The 18,785-nt window shown below is 42.4% G+C and overlaps 2 protein-coding genes across 5 annotated transcripts; one reads left to right on the forward strand and one right to left on the reverse strand.

Annotated features, from left to right (window-relative positions):
• Positions 1–569: 569 nt before the first annotated feature.
• On the forward strand, positions 570–4,930 carry LOC115022691 (uncharacterized). 4 transcript variants are annotated; one of them, XM_029453765.1, is made up of 6 exons: positions 570–634; positions 1,312–1,595; positions 1,806–3,716; positions 3,813–3,917; positions 4,242–4,310; positions 4,769–4,930. In XM_029453765.1, the coding sequence occupies exons 2-6, from the start codon at positions 1,319–1,321 to the stop codon at positions 4,819–4,821; spliced, it is 2,415 nt and encodes an 804-aa protein (XP_029309625.1). In that variant the 5' UTR covers positions 570–634; positions 1,312–1,318; the 3' UTR covers positions 4,822–4,930. The 4 variants fall into 4 exon arrangements, with proteins under 4 accessions (XP_029309625.1, XP_029309627.1, XP_029309626.1 ...); XM_029453767.1 differs by having other exon boundaries at positions 4,786–4,930; XM_029453766.1 differs by having other exon boundaries at positions 3,813–3,908.
• A 1-nt stretch (position 4,931) lies between these two features.
• Positions 4,932–18,764, reverse strand: gad3 (glutamate decarboxylase 3). Its single transcript, XM_029453769.1, has 14 exons — positions 18,658–18,764; positions 17,586–17,721; positions 16,649–16,739; positions 15,828–15,940; positions 15,404–15,519; positions 14,644–14,723; positions 14,263–14,317; positions 14,033–14,149; positions 12,632–12,696; positions 12,099–12,177; positions 10,597–10,746; positions 9,147–9,254; positions 8,763–8,852; positions 4,932–6,179 (listed from the first exon to the last, which is right to left on the reverse strand). The coding sequence occupies exons 1-14, from the start codon at positions 18,733–18,735 to the stop codon at positions 6,006–6,008; spliced, it is 1,452 nt and encodes a 483-aa protein (XP_029309629.1). The 5' UTR covers positions 18,736–18,764; the 3' UTR covers positions 4,932–6,005.
• Positions 18,765–18,785: the final 21 nt, after the last annotated feature.

The raw sequence follows: 18,785 nt of genomic DNA on the forward strand, positions 1-18,785 counted from the left end.
AACAGAAACATGCATCACAAGACCTCCAGACTGTACTGTAAATCTACACTGGAAAAAATAATAAAGATTTGCCCATTAAATATAAGGAGCCCTGAAAGGCAAGGTGACGTAAGCTCTAGGTTTTTTTGAATCCCTAAGTGTATCTTGTCTGGACAACATAATTAATAAGACAAACTTTCTGGGCTTTAATAATCCAAAATGAAGTATGTTAATGTTAGACCTGTATTATCCCTGTTACACGTACAAGAATCACACAGTAATAGAGTTTCAGCTCCAAAATCAAATGTTTGTGAAACAAGAATTATATATTAAGTTGAAAGACGCTGGAGAGTTTTGAGAACAGGTGGGTTACTGCACAGGGGGAAACTGTGCAATGTATCCAGACAATGGAAGATTGAAATCTATAGCAACTTTCAGAACAGCCAGCTGAGACTCTTATTGTCTGACTGGCTCCATCTAGTGTTCTGCTGGCTGACTGACATTCAGTCCTGCAGGGTGCTGCCATGTGGCTTCATCAGCTGATGGTGCACACACTTGACTGATCAGCAGCTACTTAAACGCAGGTGTGTCTGCTGCTTACATTCAAATGATTTGTGTGTTGCTCTGTGTTTTTTGTATCCAAGTCCTCAACAAGGTAAAGTGACTCTACATTTGCATACCAACAGACAACATGGAAAATGCATATGAAAGATTTGGAAGCATGATTTTTGGGTGGTCGCAGGAGCTTTCAGAGTGTTTTAATGCATTTCTTTAAATAAATCCCATCTCAGCGGTTTACAACCTTGTCCCTTAAGGAACCCCTTCTTTGTCATTGTGTAAACTGATGACCCCTGACTTCGTGACATATTTTATGTATATTTCATAATGTATTCAATACACTGTACACTGAATTCAGTGTGTGTGTGTGTGTGTGTGTGTGTGTGTGTGTGTGTGTGTGTGTGTGTGTGTGTGTGTGTGTGTGTGTGTGTGTGTGTGTGTGTGTGTGTGTGTGTGTGTGTGTGTGTGTGTGTGTGTGTGTGTGTGTGTGTGTGTGTGTGTGTGTGTGTGTGTGTGTGTGTGACAATAATAAGACCATGGAAGTGAGGAACGTAAATCAAATGCATTCATTAATGTTTAGTCACTTTAAGTTATAGTATGCTTTAATGGTATTACCAGTAGAGTGAATTTAATCCAACTACTCACTGTCATCAAATCCCTGAAAACGGCTCTTTCATCCTGTTTGAGTAATGTTTGCTCAAATCTACAGATGGCGGTTTTGAAATGTGTAGTGTAGGTGCACAACTGTAACAATCCTTCCTCCACCTCCTGTAGGTTGAATATGGCAACAGCAGCTGTTAACAGAACTCTGACAGCTCATCCAGCACCAAATGGAGTGAACCTACACACTCACGCTAACAACGGTGGACCAACCTCTGAGCAGCAAGAGCCAGGACTGCACTGTGCCAGTCAAGACCCAGGACTTTCATCCCATCCCCAACACCACTTCCCTGCCCGGCCTTTCTTCTACGTCCATGCTCCACCCCCACCCCCTTTCTTCCACTATCAGTGGCCCATGCCCTTCTCCTATAACCCCTTTGCTGGCTTCCCAGGCATGGGTGAGTCTTGTGGATTTTACATTTTGGTGGCAATATTTTTAAATTCAGGTTTTGGACACACTATTGACTTTGAGGTGAAAGCTAAAAGGACTTTTACGACAGGGTACAGTTTGTTTGATACAAGTGATTGCCTTAATATTTATTTTATTAACTTGAGTATTGTTTATCGGACTTGTCCAGTTAATTTGACTTTCTTTTTCTACCTCTCAGGCTATGGTATGGTAATGCCACCATTCCCTCCTCCTCCCTATATGGAGGCTCCAGCCTACATTTTGCCCCACCCTCACCTTCAGCCAGTCGACTACAGACGTTTGCTCCACCCCCAGGTCCACGTTCCCAGTGTACCCTACCAGAACCCAAACCCTACACACAGAAGTCGCCCACCTCATACTGGCCCTGTTAGAGAAACCGTGAACTCTGAGGTCCAAACAGAACCCACACATAGAGGCGTAGGTGGTTACGGCGTGGAAAGCCCACTCGTCGGCTCAGATTCTGGTCGTGGAACAGCCTCAAACTCTCCATCACCCTCAAGCTCGAGCTCCCAAAAACAAGGTGCTGCTGAGGTAAAGAACTATACCTTACCCAGCAGTAATGCAAAATGCATCCAGGTTAAAAGGACAAGCACAAGTAGCACAGTCAAACACGGCTTTAACGTCCTACATCCTAAAGAAACAAAGACCGTCCAGTCATGTATCAGAGCAACTCTAGAAACACAGAGTGGCCTTAAGGATAGTGTTGGACAGGGAAATGGGCACTGCAATATGTGGTCAGTGAGTTCGCCAGATAGTATGGTTCCTGTGTGCAGCTCTTCTCAACAAGAGGAGGAGGTTGTCAAAGAAAGACGTACCTCTGTTCCTGACATTCTGATGAGTTGGGGAGGTGGTACGCCACAGGCGAAGATGCTGACAATGGCAGATGAGCTGCGTCAGAATGACCACCAGCTGCCATCCTACGAAACGCAAGCAGAGCATAAGGCTGTTCACCAAAGTGCAACAGGGTCCAAAGATGGTCCAGTGGTGGCTGACTGTGCATATGCTAATGATGATGCTGAGGATAACTTAAGCTTTAAGGACAGTGCAACCCTTTTCAAGATCCTCAAACTGAGAGAAGCTTATAAAGGGCGAAGGGCAGAGTCCAGAAGAGACAATGAGCCTGTGGGATTGGTTGGGTCTGTAAGGCCTTGCCTACCCTGCAGAGATGAACTACCACATTCACGAGATGCATCCCATAAACTCCCTGACAATGAGCAAGAAAATGGCAACGAGACAAATCCATATGAAGACACAACAGAGAGCATTCCCTATCAAATAAATACTAGCTCTCAGATGAGAACAATTAATGAGTCTGTTTGGTCTGTGGAGTCTCTGGCCCCCTTTATCCCTAATGAGGAATGGCTGCTGCAGCACAACATGTTTGAGCCTGATGTAATTGTTGAAATGACAGAAGAAGACGAAAATGCTAGATTGTCTCTCCAAAACGACGACGTCATTGTCAAATCTAGTAAAGAGAGGCCGACTTGCAGGCTCATTTTCAGTTCTCCGGCTGAGAAGCAGAGTCCACCAAAGAAGCCAGAAATGGAGAGAGACATTGATACCTCTGAAATGAGGAGCCCAAAGCAAGGCCAGAGCATGACTCCTTCAGAAAAGGATCACTCTGCTTCCCTGACTCACCTGCAGAGTAAAATTATTTTATCTACCCCTACGGAAGAGGATGTGGACAAAAATGGGTCTTCTGAACCAGAGGCTGATCGAAGCCCAAACCAGGAATCTCTCATTGTAAATGAGCAGCAGAAGAGAAGGCCCTGCTCTCCTGAGCAGGAAGAAGCCCTCTTCTTGATCTCTGCAGCAGGGGAGAAAATCTATTGTGCAGGCCAGCCGATTCTCCAAAACGGAGTGGCAACCGAGCTGGTGGATGAAGCATGCGGGAACGAAGAAGACAGTCGGCAGAGAAACGAGCAACTGTGTGTCCCTATGGCTGACCAGAAGATGGCCGAAGTGTCGCCGTCAAAGGGACATTTAGTGGACTGTGGCGTCCAGTGTACTGAGTTAAAGGAGTGGAAGTGTCCATGTGAGGAGATGAGGTGCATGGGACCAAGCAGAAGGCATCCTTTTAAATATCCAGGTGATCTTCTTGATTTTGACACTAAACATGTGCTGTGCGCTTTTGCCTCTTGAGAAAAGTGTGTATAATGCTTTTTACGCTTTCTTATCTTTATAGATATGAAGAAAGCAAACAATGGCCATGGAGAAGGATTATACATGAAGGGACAGATACAGAAAAACCAGAGGAAGTACTGGAAGAACAGGGGTCAAGGTAATGCAGGTAATCTAGATTGGATGTAGCGACTACAGCATGCAATCATTAGGTAGATCTTTAAATTTAGTTTGTGACCAAATTGCTGCAAGACTACACTTTATTTTTGAATTAATAAAAAAACTTCAGGTCTGTATGGGTATTTAATGAGATCAAATGGCCAAACCTCATTTATTTTTATTTTTATTTTTAAATGTTAATTCTGATAAGTGCACAGTAGTAAGAAAAGCACAGAAACATGCAAACTGTTCAGACTTTGGCAGAGAATGTTGGACACCAAGCTGATGGAACACATTTTCAGGCACTTTAAACTTCAAACCTATCTCTCTAAAGCTACAGAAAAGCAGAGCAGCCAGCAGGAAGGCTACGCCGGATACTGTGGCAAACCTGGGAAACCCCAAGGTGAGAATCACAGCTTTATGGTCGCATGTGTCAGGATGGGTGATTGTGATAATGTGGTGCAGATTGCTTTTAAGATGGAGTCCTTCATTCCATTCCAGATTGAAATCTCTTTAGATTGCTAATGGATGAAATAAAATCCACATCGGAACACATTTTCTTTTTAATTCTACCAGACTTCCCATTTGAACACAGCTTGCAGTCTGGACTCGTGGCCATATCCCAATACTTTCCACCAGAAGACACAAGTTAACCCTTCATGAGCAGTCTAGTGCAACTTGACTTGATGTCAGTCAGTAGTCAGTTTTTTATTGATCTGTTTTGACAGGGCACCATGCACTGTTATGTAGGAAAATGCTACTAGATTGAATTAAATTGGACAAATCTTTCTATGAACTCTCTTCCTGCGTAGTGTCTTAAGAAATGAAAGCAGACTTTCTTTCCCTTTTTTTCCAATACAGTTTGTTGCTTCTTACAGGTGGAAATGGAAGAAACCCACGGTACTGAACACTGACTGCACTCTACAAGGCAACCCTTGGTTTTAAAGAACAAATTTAATATTAAAATGAGTTTTAAATTAAAAATGTAATGCAATTTTTCAATAAATGTTTTGTATGTCAATAGTCAAAGTTTATCTGGAGTTATTTAAACATGGTTTAATGTATCTTAACAGCAAGATGGCTTAGGTTTTAGTTTTTAGTCTTTTCACCTAATGCCCAGAATAAAGCTTAAGCTCCCTGAATTAGAATTCCTGCTCCAATCTCTTTTTAGGGCACTTCCTGTGACTTGAGAGTTGAATAAAATGGCAAGTTTTGACAAAACTCTGACTACACTCTGCAGGTGTTTATTAAAGAAAGTCCCCCTCAAATGTGACACTGTGTGTGTGTGTGTGACACTGAAGCAGAGTGGTGGCTGTCACAAGCATACATGTTAACGCTCAGTACGATACATTGACTGCTGCAGCTGTTTGATAGGAAGAGTTAGGGGTTTGATTGTTTTGAAAGTTGTATTCTTCTGACAATGCACATTACAGCAACATGAAACCAACATATTATTAGCAAAGATAAATTGGCCTATTTGTAAGAAAATAAACATTTAATTTACACATTGATAGTGTAACTGTTACCCATGAATCCTCTTACAACCACGTGAGCTAGCTAGCGTGTGCTAAATCACTGTGTGCCCAATTGTTACATATTATTTTAATAGCTTAGTTTTGTATGCACCATAAAAAGGAATTTTGCATTTTAGGCCACCCTACATGTTATCTAGGCCCAGTTCAATATGCAAATCAAATGTATACATATGTAGTAGGGGTCCCTGCTCCATCTCTTTCAGCTAAGGGGTCTTTGACCTGAAAACTATTAAGGAGCCCTGGTCTACAGTATCTACATTAAGACAAACAATATTTTCAGATACATTGACTTGATTTAGGTGACTCTAAAACCTCACAGCAGAGGAGCTTGTAGATTGCATGGAAAACATTGTCAGAGTGTAAATATTAAAAACATTGACTCTTTTAAAGTTGGGAAAAAAGGCTCCCCTACACTGTAAGACCATCCTATACAATTATCCAAAGTTGTAATGTTAAGCAGAGACTGTAGCGCAAAGCTGGAACCTGTGTACCCAGGCTGGATCCAATGTCGGCTAGCAAAACATGACATGAACTAGCATGAGACCAAATAATCATATCAGAGGTCATAGGTCGTCACCCATCCGGGTGATCTCATCCAGCAGGAAGTCAATGTCCTCTTGTTGTGTGGCAGGATTGGAAAACACACACCTGAAGAAATTGACTTTGGCTCCAAAAGGCTGATAGCCAATCAGAACTGTGCCCTTTTCCATCATCCTGCCTTTGATCCGAGGAGCCACCTGCAGAGACGTACAGAGTATGAACCAAAAAGAAAAAAAAGAGGTAGTGGTACCATATCATTACTGAAGGAGGAACTACTGATGTCCTGTACTGAAGGAGGAACTACTGACGTCCTGTACTGAAGAAGGAACTACTGATGTCCTGTACTGAAGGAGGAACTACTGATGTCCTGTACTGAAGGAGGAACTACTGACGTCCTGTACTGAAGGAGGAACTACTGACGTCCTGTACTGAGGTAGGAACTACTGACATCCTGTACTGAAGGAGGAACTACTGACAAACTACTGACGTCCTGTACTGAAGGAGGAACTACTGACGTCCTGTACTGAAGGAGGAAGTACTGACGTCCTGTACTGAAGGAGGAACTACTGACGTCCTGTACTGAAGGAGGACTGACGTCCTTACTGAAGGAGGACTGACGTGTGTGGCAGTGGGGTGTGGTTAGGGCGCTGGCTGCTGGGGAGAGACAGGAGTGTCCCAGCTGGAGGCCAGACAGCTGAACGGAATCAGGTAATCAGTCACATAATAAATGCATGGTGATGGCCTGGTTCTGTCCTCTTGCAGTAGGCTGGGTTCCAGAGGAGACGGAGACGCTTGGTGAGCCAAGACGCAGCGCAGCCTGGAGAGCGACGAACAGCAGAGTGACGGACTGGAGAGCGACCTGTTCGTGTGCTTTTGATAGAAAGCTTACCTGTGTGCGAATAAAGCGGTGTGTTTAACCCTATACTCTCTCTCTGTCATCCCTGTAACTGACTGTGGACAAGAGGCTCCACACGTCCTTACTGAAGGAGGAACTACTGACGTCCTGTACTGAAGGAGTAACTACTGTCGTCCTGTACTGAAGGAGGAACTACTGACGTCCTGTACTGAAGGAGGAACTACTGACGTCCTGTACTGAAGGAGGACTGACGTCCTGTACTGAAGGAGTAACTACTGACGTCCTGTACTGAAGGAGGAACTACTGACGTCCTGTACTGAAGGAGGAACTACTGACGTCCTGTACTAAAGGAGGAACTACTGACGTTCTGTACTGAAGGAAGACTGACGTCCTTACTGAAGGAGGAACTACTGACGTCCTGTCCTGAAGGAGTAACTACTGACGTCCTGTACTGAAGGAGGAACTACTGACGTCCTGTACTGAAGGAGGAACTACTGACGTCCTGTACTGAAGGAAGAACTACTGACGTCCTGTCCTGAAGGAGGAACTACTGACGTCCTGTACTGAAGGAGGACCTACTGACGTCCTGTACTGAAGGAAGAACTACTGACGTCCTGTCCTGAAGGAGGAACTACTGTCGTCCTGTACTGAAGGAGGACTGACGTCCTGTACTGAAGGAGGAACTACTGACGTCCTGTACTGAAGGAAGAACTACTGATGTCCTGTCCTGAAGGAGGAACTACTGACGCCCTGTACTGAAGGAGGACCTACTGACGTCCTGTACTGAAGGAGGAACTACTGATGTCCTGTACTGAAGGAGGAACTACTGACGTCCTGTACTGAAGGAGGACTGACGTCCTGTACTGAAGGAGTAACTACTGACGTCCTGTACTGAAGGAGGAACTACTGACGTCCTGTCCTGAAGGAGGAACTACTGACGTCCTGTACTGAAGGAGGACCTACTGACGTCCTGTACTGAAGGAGGAACTACTGATGTCCTGTACTGAAGGAGGAACTACTGACGTCCTGTACTGAAGGAGGACTGACGTCCTGTACTGAAGGAGTAACTACTGACGTCCTGTACTGAAGGAGGACAGACGTCCTGAACTGAAGGAGGAACTACTGACGTCCTGTACTGAAGGAGGAACTACTGACGTCCTGTACTGAAGGAAGACCTACTGACGTCCTGTACTGAAGGAGGAACTACTGACGTCCTGTACTGAAGGAGGACCTGCTGACGTCCTGTACTGAAGGAGGAACTACTGATGTCCTGTACTGAAGGAGGAACTACTGACGTCCTGTACTGAAGGAGGACTGACGTCCTGTACTGAAGGAGGACTGACGTCCTGTACTGAAGGAGGAACTACTGACGTCCTGTACTGAAGGAAGAACTACTGACGTCCTGTCCTGAAGGAGGAACTACTGACGTCCTGTACTGAAGGAGGACCTACTGACGACCTGTACTGAAGGAGGAACTACTGATGTCCTGTACTGAAGGAGGAACTACTGATGTCCTGTACTGAAGGAGGACTGACGTCTTGTACTGAAGGAGTAACTACTGACGTCCTGTACTGAAGGAGGAACTACTGACGTCCTGTCCTGAAGGAGGAACTACTGACGTCCTGTACTGAAGGAGGACCTACTGACGTCCTGTACTGAAGGAGGAACTACTGATGTCCTGTCCTGAAGGAGGAACTACTGACGTCCTGTACTGAAGGAGGACTGATGTCCTGTACTGAAGGAGTAACTACTGACGTCCTGTACTGAAGGAGGACAGACGTCCTGAACTGAAGGAGGAACTACTGACGTCCTGTACTGAAGGAGGAACTACTGACGTCCTGTACTGAAGGAGGGACTACTGACGTCCTGTACTGAAGGAGGACTGACGTCCTGTACTGAGGGAGGACTAACGTCCTGTACTGACCTTATGGAGTCTTATGTCTCTGTCATGTCCGGGTGGCAGGTCTCTCAGACTGGGAGGGATGTACCAGAAACACACGTTACTGTGCTCCGGCTGTATGAGAGGCGGAAAACAAATATGCCCAGTAAGAATTGAATGGGGACTACAAACTGGCAAAATTAGGTTTAAAAGTGAAAACTTTTTAAAAGTCTAGGATACAGATAACTGTTGTTTTAAGAGAATTACAATGGTAAAACACGGTCATTGAAATGCTGTAGAAACAATGGTTGTATGTAATCTAGAACTTAAATGTATCCTGGTTCAAAATCAGATGTCTAGATGTCTTTTAACCCGGATACAATTGGACGTCTTTTGAGTGTTGTTTTACCCCATAGAAGCCAGCCTTACTTTGTTTTTGAACACCAATTCAAAGTCTGTCCTCCTCTGCAGTTGATCATACAGATATTCAGCATTCTCCAAGCATTTGTTGACCTGAGATCCAAAGCCCTCTGAGCCCTGAGAGAGTGAGTGACAGAGACACAGATACAGTCACAGACAGAGACAGAGAGAGACATAGATAGACATACACACACAGACAGAGACACACACAGACACACACACACACACAGAAACACACACACAGAGACATACACAGACAGAGACACACACACAGACAGAAACCCGCACAGACAGAGACACACACACACATAGACACACACAGATAGAGACACAGACAGACAGAGACACACAGAGACAGAGACACACACAGAGACACATACAGACAGAGACACACACACAGACACACAAAAAAACACACACAGAGAGACACACACAGACAGAGACACACACAGACAGAAACCCGCACAGACAGAAACCCACAGAGACACACACAGACAAACACACACAGACAGACACACACAGACAGAGACACATACACAGACACACACACACAGAAACACACACACAGAGACACACACAGACAGAGACACACACAGACAGACACACACAGACAGAAACACACACACACACAGAAACATACACACAGAGACACACACAGACAGACACACAAAGGCAGACAGACACACACAGACAGACACATACAGACAGAAACACACACACACACAGAAACATACACACAGAGACAGACACACACACACAGAAACATACACACAGAGACAGACAGACACACACACACAGACACACACACACAGACAGACAGACAGACAGTAAAAGCTTAATTTCACAGTACAGCAGAGGCATCCACTAAGAATATATAACACGTTGTCTGACATTAAATTATGCTCTGCTACTGCATGGTGTTCTGTCTCCAATTTAACATCTCTGTGTTGATTGATAATATAATATATAATAATATAATATCATAAACTGTTAGAGTTTATTATGTTGGCCATGTGTGCACTGATCTTTGAGCCATTTGCAAACTAAGTAAAAGCACACACAGCAGAAGTGATGGATTCTGGGTGGACTGTAGTTTTAAAGAAAAGAAGAACAGCTGAATAATTTGGGCATCCCTGAAACCAAGCTCAATATATTCAGCTGATTCTTTATTCCTTCTGATAACAATGTATTCAAACTGCTTCAGGCTTTTCCAGATTGGATTAAAGTGGACCATGATGGTGGTTGTGCAACTAGTCATCAAATCCCAAATAAATTAGTGACAGTTTTGATCCATAATTAATGAGTCATGTGAGGCCGAAGCCACCCCACACTGTCTGTAAATTAGTTGGCGTGAAGGGAGATAAAGAAAGAGAAGGAGTGGATGTCCCCAACATTAACAGAAAATCAGATGCAGTCTTATCATTAACTCTGGGGTTACACTGATAATGCACATGTATACCTTTGCCTTCCACATGAGCCAGAGTTTAAAGACATCGACATGTCGGCCACACTGGATGCTCTTATCTCCAGTATCATAGCTCACATCGTAGGGTTTGTCTGTCTGGAAAAGGTACTCAGCCCCCAACTCATTACACCCCTGTAAGAGACCCTGTGGAAGAGAGAGACATGGGACATTCATATAAGATACAGCTGCAGATCATGGTCAACCTATAGAGACAACCTTAAGGACTGATGAATAAAAGAAATGCACAGAGGTTCAGACTCTCTTTTGATGCCTGATCTGCTGCTGAACAATTTCAGCTCATGTACACCTTTGAGATTCACACTTTTAGTTTCCAGAATGACCAGCTGGCTGAACCTAGAAGTAGTTCTGCAATATGACAGACGGACATGATGAATTATTTAGTTAAAAACTTGAATATTTGCATTTGCTTGGACCTCCAAATAGCTGGATATAGGCCTAGGTCTCAGTAGACTCCCTCAAGACAATGTGACCCAGCTTGTAAAAAGATTTGTTTATCCTCTTTCCCTGACAGAGTGTAGCCATAGACCTTTGTGGGAGGCATCATTGGTTTCAGCAGAAAGTTCCTGTTTCATCAGTTTGGGTTAGCCCTTCCCCTATACTTTAGCAACGCTCTCTTTCAAAACACATTTTTTGTTGAATTACTGCATGAGGCAATGTGTAAGATGCAACATACTGTATGTAATCAGAAATGGCTTTCATGCCTTAGTGCCTCCAAGTTAAACGGGGGGTTCAAACTATTCATAAAGAAAGGTTTAGTCACAGAGATTAGAAAACATTTGCCTGGTTTAACCCAATTTTGTATAAACCACGCCCACTTCTGTTCTCCTATCCGAATACAGAGACGTTGTACGTTGCACAGATAAGATAACGACGTCTCAGTACACCTCTCTTATCAACATGATGAGTCTTCATCTCTTACCAACTAAGCCATGATTATCATCTTTAGGTTTTGTTCAAAAACAACTGATATGCTTCAACTCAAAGCACTTGGTTAGGTTTTAGAAGAAACAGCATCCCTCCTAAACCTTAACATCACAGTTGGGACACTGGACATAACCCTAACCCTAACCCTAACCCCATCCATCAAACCAAAAAGTGAATTTTAAAGAAATGTTTTAGATAAAAAGTCACGGCATCACCAAAGTTCACAAAGATCTTAAATTAACCAAATTCCGTCCATCCAACTGTTGTTGAAAAACTTTACCCTGAACCATAAATTTCAACCTCATGGTGGCACCTAATTTATTAGGATTCATCTTCTGGGCACCTTACATGTCTGTACAAAGCTCCAATCCTTTTAATAATTGTGGAGACATTTCAAGTGGTGGACGGACCGAGACACAGACGGACATTGGCATCCCTAAAGCTAGCAGACATGTCAACATGGCTAAAAACATTCAGTGAAAAGTCTCCAGAGGTAGTCGTGTTTTATTGTGATGTATACTTAAATTGAAGTGTAGAGGATAATGTCTTACTCTCTTCTTAACTAGTATGGCAGAGCACTGCAGAGGGACGCCCATCATCTTGTGAGGATTCCATGTTACTGACCAGGCTCTGGAAAACAATCATTTCAATAAGCTGAGAACCTGCTGATAACCATGCACACACAGTATCTGACCAGGGCATTTAATAAGGGAGCTTTCTCACATAATAAAAGATGACACACCACAAACACCCACAAGTAGCAAAATGATACACACTGGTCACTCACATAATGTGTGTTGAGCTGCAATAAGATGGATGTTGTGGAAAATAACCAGGCAGGGATTTAAAGAAAGGAATTGAGGTAAGGTATGTTGTATAACACAGGTATTTATATTCAGCTGGACAAACTAGTTCATTGAGTGCAAAAAGGTGTCAGTTGTCAACTTGCTTTGCTTTATTTTTCAAGTTGAATTCATAGTGAGTTGTAGGCACACACATTCCTTGTAGTGGCGTCCCACAGAAACCCCTTGAGGAAACAAAGACATGCTGTGTAAATGGTTGGGCTGTGTGTTTATGCAGTTACCTTTCAATGCCCTGCAATTTCATCCTGTGCCTTTCTGACATCAACAGGCCTCCACCCCACGCTGCCTGCAGGACAGTCCAAATACAGCATGATCTCACAGTGAGAAAACATATTTAGTCCAATTACGATGGACTTGCAGTAGTCATATTTATATTATTAGTAGTTGTTCTACTCAATTAAGTTCCCTTGAATTGTAGTTTGTGGAATAAGAAGATTTAGGTAGATATAATAATATATATTATTATAAACAATAATTTATTTTAAGTGAAAAACTTCTTTATCTTTTTTTAATTTTTCTCTTTTAATGTAAATTATTCTTCTGTTTTCTGTAGTAAAATGTATTGTGTTTGGCCTTGGTGTATTGTCTTCCTACACATTGCAGAGTTTTAATAATAATTAGGGCTGTCATATTAGTGAGTTAATTTCGATTAATTAATCACAGAAAAAATAACGTGAAAAGAAAGTTAACACAGATGAATCGCGCTCTTAGATGCGCCCCCCCGCCCCCTTGAGAACTTCAAGCTGAAATATCACCTGTCACAAATATATCACAAGTGCAAAGCACTTAGCAGCTAGCTCGGAGCTAGCTAGCACCGCCGCTGATGCTAAAGTGAGCGACCCGTCTCGTCATCTCTTGATCAGGCGCAGAATGAGTCGGTCTACCTGAGACACATTAACAACTCCATCGTGAAATGTATTGCAATGGACTGCAGGTGGTAGAGGACAGGGGGCTAACGGAGGCTTTACAGATGGTGTCAAATTACACAACTTTTAAACATATTGTTTATTGTGCAATGATTTGAAATTGCACTTTATGTCAAACTGTTGGTCTGTGTTGTCTAAGATAATTGTGTAAAACAAGATATTGGAGAAAGCGTATTGAAATAAAAGACATGTTGACCAGTTTATAATGCTGCTCATTGATTCACTCATCTTCCAAAATCTATTTGAATATTTTGAAATGCTTCTCACAGCAAATATTGATATATGCGATTCATTTAGATTAATTAATCCCAAAGCTTGTAATTAATTAGATTCATTTTTTTAATCGCTTGACAGCCCTAATAATAATGTTTTTTCGCTTTGGATTTTCTATTGCTAATATTACTGTTTTTGTGTATTGTGTAAATATGCAATCAATTTGTACCTTGATGCCTTGGCAAAATTGTATTTAAAACTTTTAAAATACAAGAGACAGAGAGAGACAGAGAGACAGACAGACAGACAGACAGACAGACAGACAGACAGACAGACAGACAGACAGACAGAGAGACAGACAGACAAGAGAGACAGAGAGACAGAGAGACAGACAGACAGACAGACAGACAGACAGAGAGACAGACAGACAGACAGACAGACAGACAGACAGACAGACAGACAGACAGACATGGGGCATCTTACATCAACATGCATCCACAGTGTGTGTCTCTGGCAGATGTCAGCGATGGCATTGAGAGGATCAAAGGCTCCGTACACCGTGGTGCCTGCTGTCACATTCACATAGAATGGAACCAAACCCTGAAGAGAGAGAGAACGTAGACATCTAAAGTATGTCTTAATAATGTGAGATAGGGGACATTTGGACACATTCAGTATGTTCTAAAGAAAACTGTAATGCCTTTCATTCATACCTTTTCTTCAGCTGCAACAATGGCAGACTCCAGTTCAGCAGGAATCATTTTCCCTCTTAAATGAGCAAACGCAGACAGGTTCAGTGAACAGCAGCTGTTTCAACAGTTCCAACAGTGTATATTATATTGACTGACACCAGCCTGCTTTCTACAGGCTTAAACAACTTCAGTCAACATACTGTAGAAGAATGATCTATGTTTAAACAGCAATGTATTTTAAACATGTACATATTAACTATGCAGTCAACATGTTTACTAGTCCACTGCATGAACAAATGTCCCCAAAACACACACACACAGACAAAGCTGCAACAGGTGAGCAAACATTTATTTTGTCATGCATCGCACTGGCTATTAACAAACCATGTCTAACTTACCCACCTTTCATCACATTTCACCACGACCACATTCTCACTGCCCATCCCCAGCACGGCTGCAGATTTCTTTACTGAATAGTGACTCTGAATAGGGGGAAATACATCTTCATTTGTCTCAGTTCAAAGACACTGCATACAGGTACTTTTCATTCAGCTGAAAGCAGGGACTTCATTGTTTGCTCCCAGGTGCACAAGTCAAGTGTGAGAATCTCCAGAGATTGAGCTGTGTGTATTTACAGAAGTGATGCCCTGCAGTGTGATCTTTTGTTTGGAGATAATAGCTCTGTGTGTTTGGTGAGCTCAATTAAATGTTTTTGTAACCTCTTCCCAGAAACCATTCTTTAAAATCCTTTGCATGAGCGCTATAGTACTCACTTACAATGATAAACTGAGTATAGGGCAGGGTTCTTTGTACATCTCAGTATTAGATTCACAGCTGACTGTTACATCATTATAGACCCTACAAAAATCCATATTGATGGAATCCATTCTGCTCACGTTTGCTCGGCTTGTTTCTCTGATAACTGAACTTTGACGATGCTCAAAGGAGATACAATGCCATTTCAGATGAACAAATGAAACCTTGATTAAAATTACACATTTCTCTGGGTATGAACATTGTTAAAGACATTTGAGATAACATTAGTAAACCTTGGTAATACGTCATTGCTCAAACTCAACAGAAGATCAGTGGGAGGTTGCATGGCTATCAAATCCACACACTCCTCCTACAGACTGTAACAGTAAGTGTGTGCTGTGATTACATGTTCTGAGGTGAAGAGGGCCAGCTGAGGCAGAACTCCCATCCCTCTGGACTTCACCTCTGGGTAGAAGTAGAATCTGGCCACCAGGATGCTGTACAGGTTGGATATTGTGCCTCCTTCAGAAAACAGAATCACACTCTATATTTGTGCTGTGCCTCTGTTCATGTGTTTGTTGTTGTTAGGGCCGCATCTATTCTAAAGCATGCAATGAAATTAAATGAAATACTAACTGAGACTTTGCACATCTCAGTTCACACACTGAGAATAATGGTTAATGTATAGTAGTTAAACTGATGTTTAAAATTAAATAAACTTTTCCTGGACTTTTTAAGCAGAATAAAGGGGAACTTTGGTTTCAAGAGACGTTCATGTCTTATAACAGTGAATCCATCCGCTTCTGCTGTACCTTTGTTGCATGCATTACCTGGACAGAAGATTCCATCTCCCTCATCGTCAGACCATCCCACAATGCTTTGCATCTTCCTCAGCAGAAAGTCCTCCATGAGGATGAAAACAGGAGACACTTCGTAGGTAAACCTGTTAAAGAAATGTATTGTATTATATTATATTGTAAAGACAAAGAGTTCACACTATAACTGGCTTCTTTCAAACCTCTCATTGTTTAGCTTTCTTAATTGCAAAGATATCATGAAAGGTTCTCAAAGCGATCACATCACATCACTTCAAAGATCTCAAGTAAGCTCCACTGTTTCTTTATCATCAACTTTATCATAGTCTGCAATACATAATGTGAGTGTTCCTAACATAAATGGAATGTTAAAAGGGAGTTGGCATGAATGCATGCATGCAAAGTCAATGGCAAGATAACAGGCAGCATGAATTAAGGTAAAGACATAATCTTTTTTTGTCCTTGAATATCCTTTGGGCTCTTCACAGGCACCTCACCATCATCCTTGATGCTAAGTAGATTGGTACCATTGATGTTCTGTGCAGGTGTACCTGCTGCAGAGCCCTCCTGTCCAGGGCCGTACTCCAAGATCTAAGGTTTGTTTAAAGTTACCAGCTGTAATAGAAATGCAATCCGTTTTTTTGGCATGTGACTGCTCATCACCTCATACAATCACTGACAACATCAGGGTCAAAGGACCCCATTGAAACTGTTGTTTTTGCATTTTCGTGGAACAAAACATAAAATGGAAATTCTCAAGTAAAGAGCAAGTACCTCAAATACTGTATACAGCAGTAGAGTACTTGAGTAAACTACTTATGATGATGAGATCTTACATGTTGGTGTTGGCTGTAGAGGTTAACCACTCGCCTGCTACACCAATCACATCCAGACCTGAAGACAGCTGGTTGAAGAAACGGGGATGGCCTGGAAAAACAAAAGTCAGAGGTCATAGGTCAAGGTAAAGCAAGTAATTAGATAGGGGGGAGTGGCTTAAAGGCCTGCAGTGGTGTTTGGTTTGTTTGGTTTGTTTCTTGCAACTCAAAGTACTTTAGAGTGAACTGTCCTGTAGTAATAAAGATCACACAAAAACATGATTCCTTCCTGGTTTAAGGTCCCAGATGTGTAGTTGATCTCGCTGCTCTCGTTTCACACAGATGTGAAAGTTTAACAACATGTTTGGATTCCTTTACGATCTGACTTGACCGTGAAACGGAAGTTATTGATCTGCAAAAGCACTTCAAGAATGTTGCACTAAGCACACAGGACCTGAGGACAGAGCTGAGGATACTTATAGACATAACTCCAAAGAGAACAATTACTATTACTCAAACTCAGATTTCTCCTGACTGTAACGTTGACTGTGGCGTTGGTAGAGCCAAGATGAATTACACAGATCTGACAGCTCAGTTTGAGGCCAAGAAAGCAAGAACAGTAACTTCTACATAATTAATTTTATGAGTGAGACCATCTCATTTATTTGAGTTGCACACAAGACAGTGTTTCTCGTAGTGCTGCCATGTTAAAATGTATGCACAAAAACCTTCTAAGAGTTGTAGTTTTCTTTGGCTGTACATGAAAGTGGTGAAATGAGATTGAATGACACTGGGTAAATAGATCATTGTTATATTCCTTATTCAATCAATTATTATTCAGTTTTTCAAACATTTCATGTTGCTTTGTACAGTATTCATGTTTCTAATGTACACACACACACACACACACACACACACACACACACACACACACACACACACACACACACACACACACCTGTACGGACACCATACTTGAGTGTGTCTCTACAGTCCACTAGTATCTGCTCCAGAGTTTCTGGTTGGTCCGGCAGGTCCAGACTGAAGCCCTCCATTCCCTCCCTCAGCTGGTGAGGATGGTGGAAGTCGAGGACCTTAAACACAGAAAGCAGTATTTTTCTAGTATGTTATTTCCTGTGTCTCATATTTGATAATCTACATATACTGTACATATACAATCAATACACATGTTCTACCAATGAAAGCTCTTCACAGTGTTCGTAACTATTCGGGGCTGTATCCAAAATCTTTCACTAAAGTAGAGCCCACTAAAGCTCCAGCCACTGGCAGCAGAAGATGTAGTTTTAGAGGTACCAACTCATTTACAAAATCATATCATTCTGGATTAATGCATTACCTAAATAATTCACAATATTTTACAATTTAAAGTCAGTGGCTGGCTCGAGAAACCACGATGGGGATAGCCCCATGCTCGCAATGTAGAGTTCCACCAGTGTGTTATTATTGTGAGGGGATGGTACCTGGTCAACAACAGGCTGTCAAGATCTCAAGCATCTTTCTAAGCGGATTACCAAACATGAGAGCAACAATACAACGCTGTACAACAGAACTGAGTGCATACTAACAGAGAACCGAGCAGTCTAACTGCAAGTTGAGGAGAATCTCTTTAGTCATTAAAGTCATACCAGCCTATACAATAGCCATGACGATGCTATCCAAGTAATAGAAATATTAGCACATGTGTAAGCATAATTTCTACATCCATGACTTTCTGCTCCATCCTATCAAATGAACAGAGCCTCTTCAGATTTCAAATATACATCTCATGAGATCTTATGTGTTTTCTCTAGTTGTCCTTTGCACTGTAAATTGCTTTTGCTATTTTCATGCCCATCAGCATGGTTCCCTGAACCTCAATAACTACTTGTATTTAGAAGTTTATTATCTCTTATTATTTCCTGTCCAGCAGATAGACTGGATGTGTTTAAGTGTCACTGAGCAGATCATTGAGGTGCAGTACAGGACTCTAACACAGCAGTTCACACAGTGTTGATAGAACAGTTGAGTACCTTGGAGCTCCTCTGACTTGACTTGCTGATATAATCCAACAATATGTTTACCAGCTCCTGCAGGAACCCTCTGGTCATCTCCTCACCACCTGAAGCTGGGAGCAGGTCTGTGCACACACACACACACA

This window comes from Cottoperca gobio, chromosome 17 (genome assembly GCF_900634415.1).
Source record: "Cottoperca gobio chromosome 17, fCotGob3.1, whole genome shotgun sequence".
NCBI classification, from domain to species: Eukaryota; Metazoa; Chordata; class Actinopteri; order Perciformes; family Bovichtidae; genus Cottoperca; species Cottoperca gobio.

Coding starts and splice junctions, on each gene's coding strand:
- gad3 (XM_029453769.1), bottom strand. CDS start 18,735: ATGACCAGAGGGTTCCTGCAGGAGCTGGTAAACATATTGTTGGATTAT. Junction 15,520..15,827: donor AGATGGAATCTTCTGTCCAG/GTAATGCATGCA, acceptor TGTTTTCTGAAG/GAGGCACAATATCCAACCTG. Junction 8,853..9,146: donor AATTGGTGTTCAAAAACAAA/GTAAGGCTGGCT, acceptor CCTCTCATACAG/CCGGAGCACAGTAACGTGTG.
- LOC115022691 (XM_029453765.1), top strand. CDS start 1,319: ATGGCAACAGCAGCTGTTAACAGAACTCTGACAGCTCATCCAGCACCA. Junction 3,918..4,241: donor CAGGGGTCAAGGTAATGCAG/GTAATCTAGATT, acceptor ATCTCTCTAAAG/CTACAGAAAAGCAGAGCAGC. Junction 4,311..4,768: donor CAAACCTGGGAAACCCCAAG/GTGAGAATCACA, acceptor TTTCCAATACAG/TTTGTTGCTTCTTACAGGTG.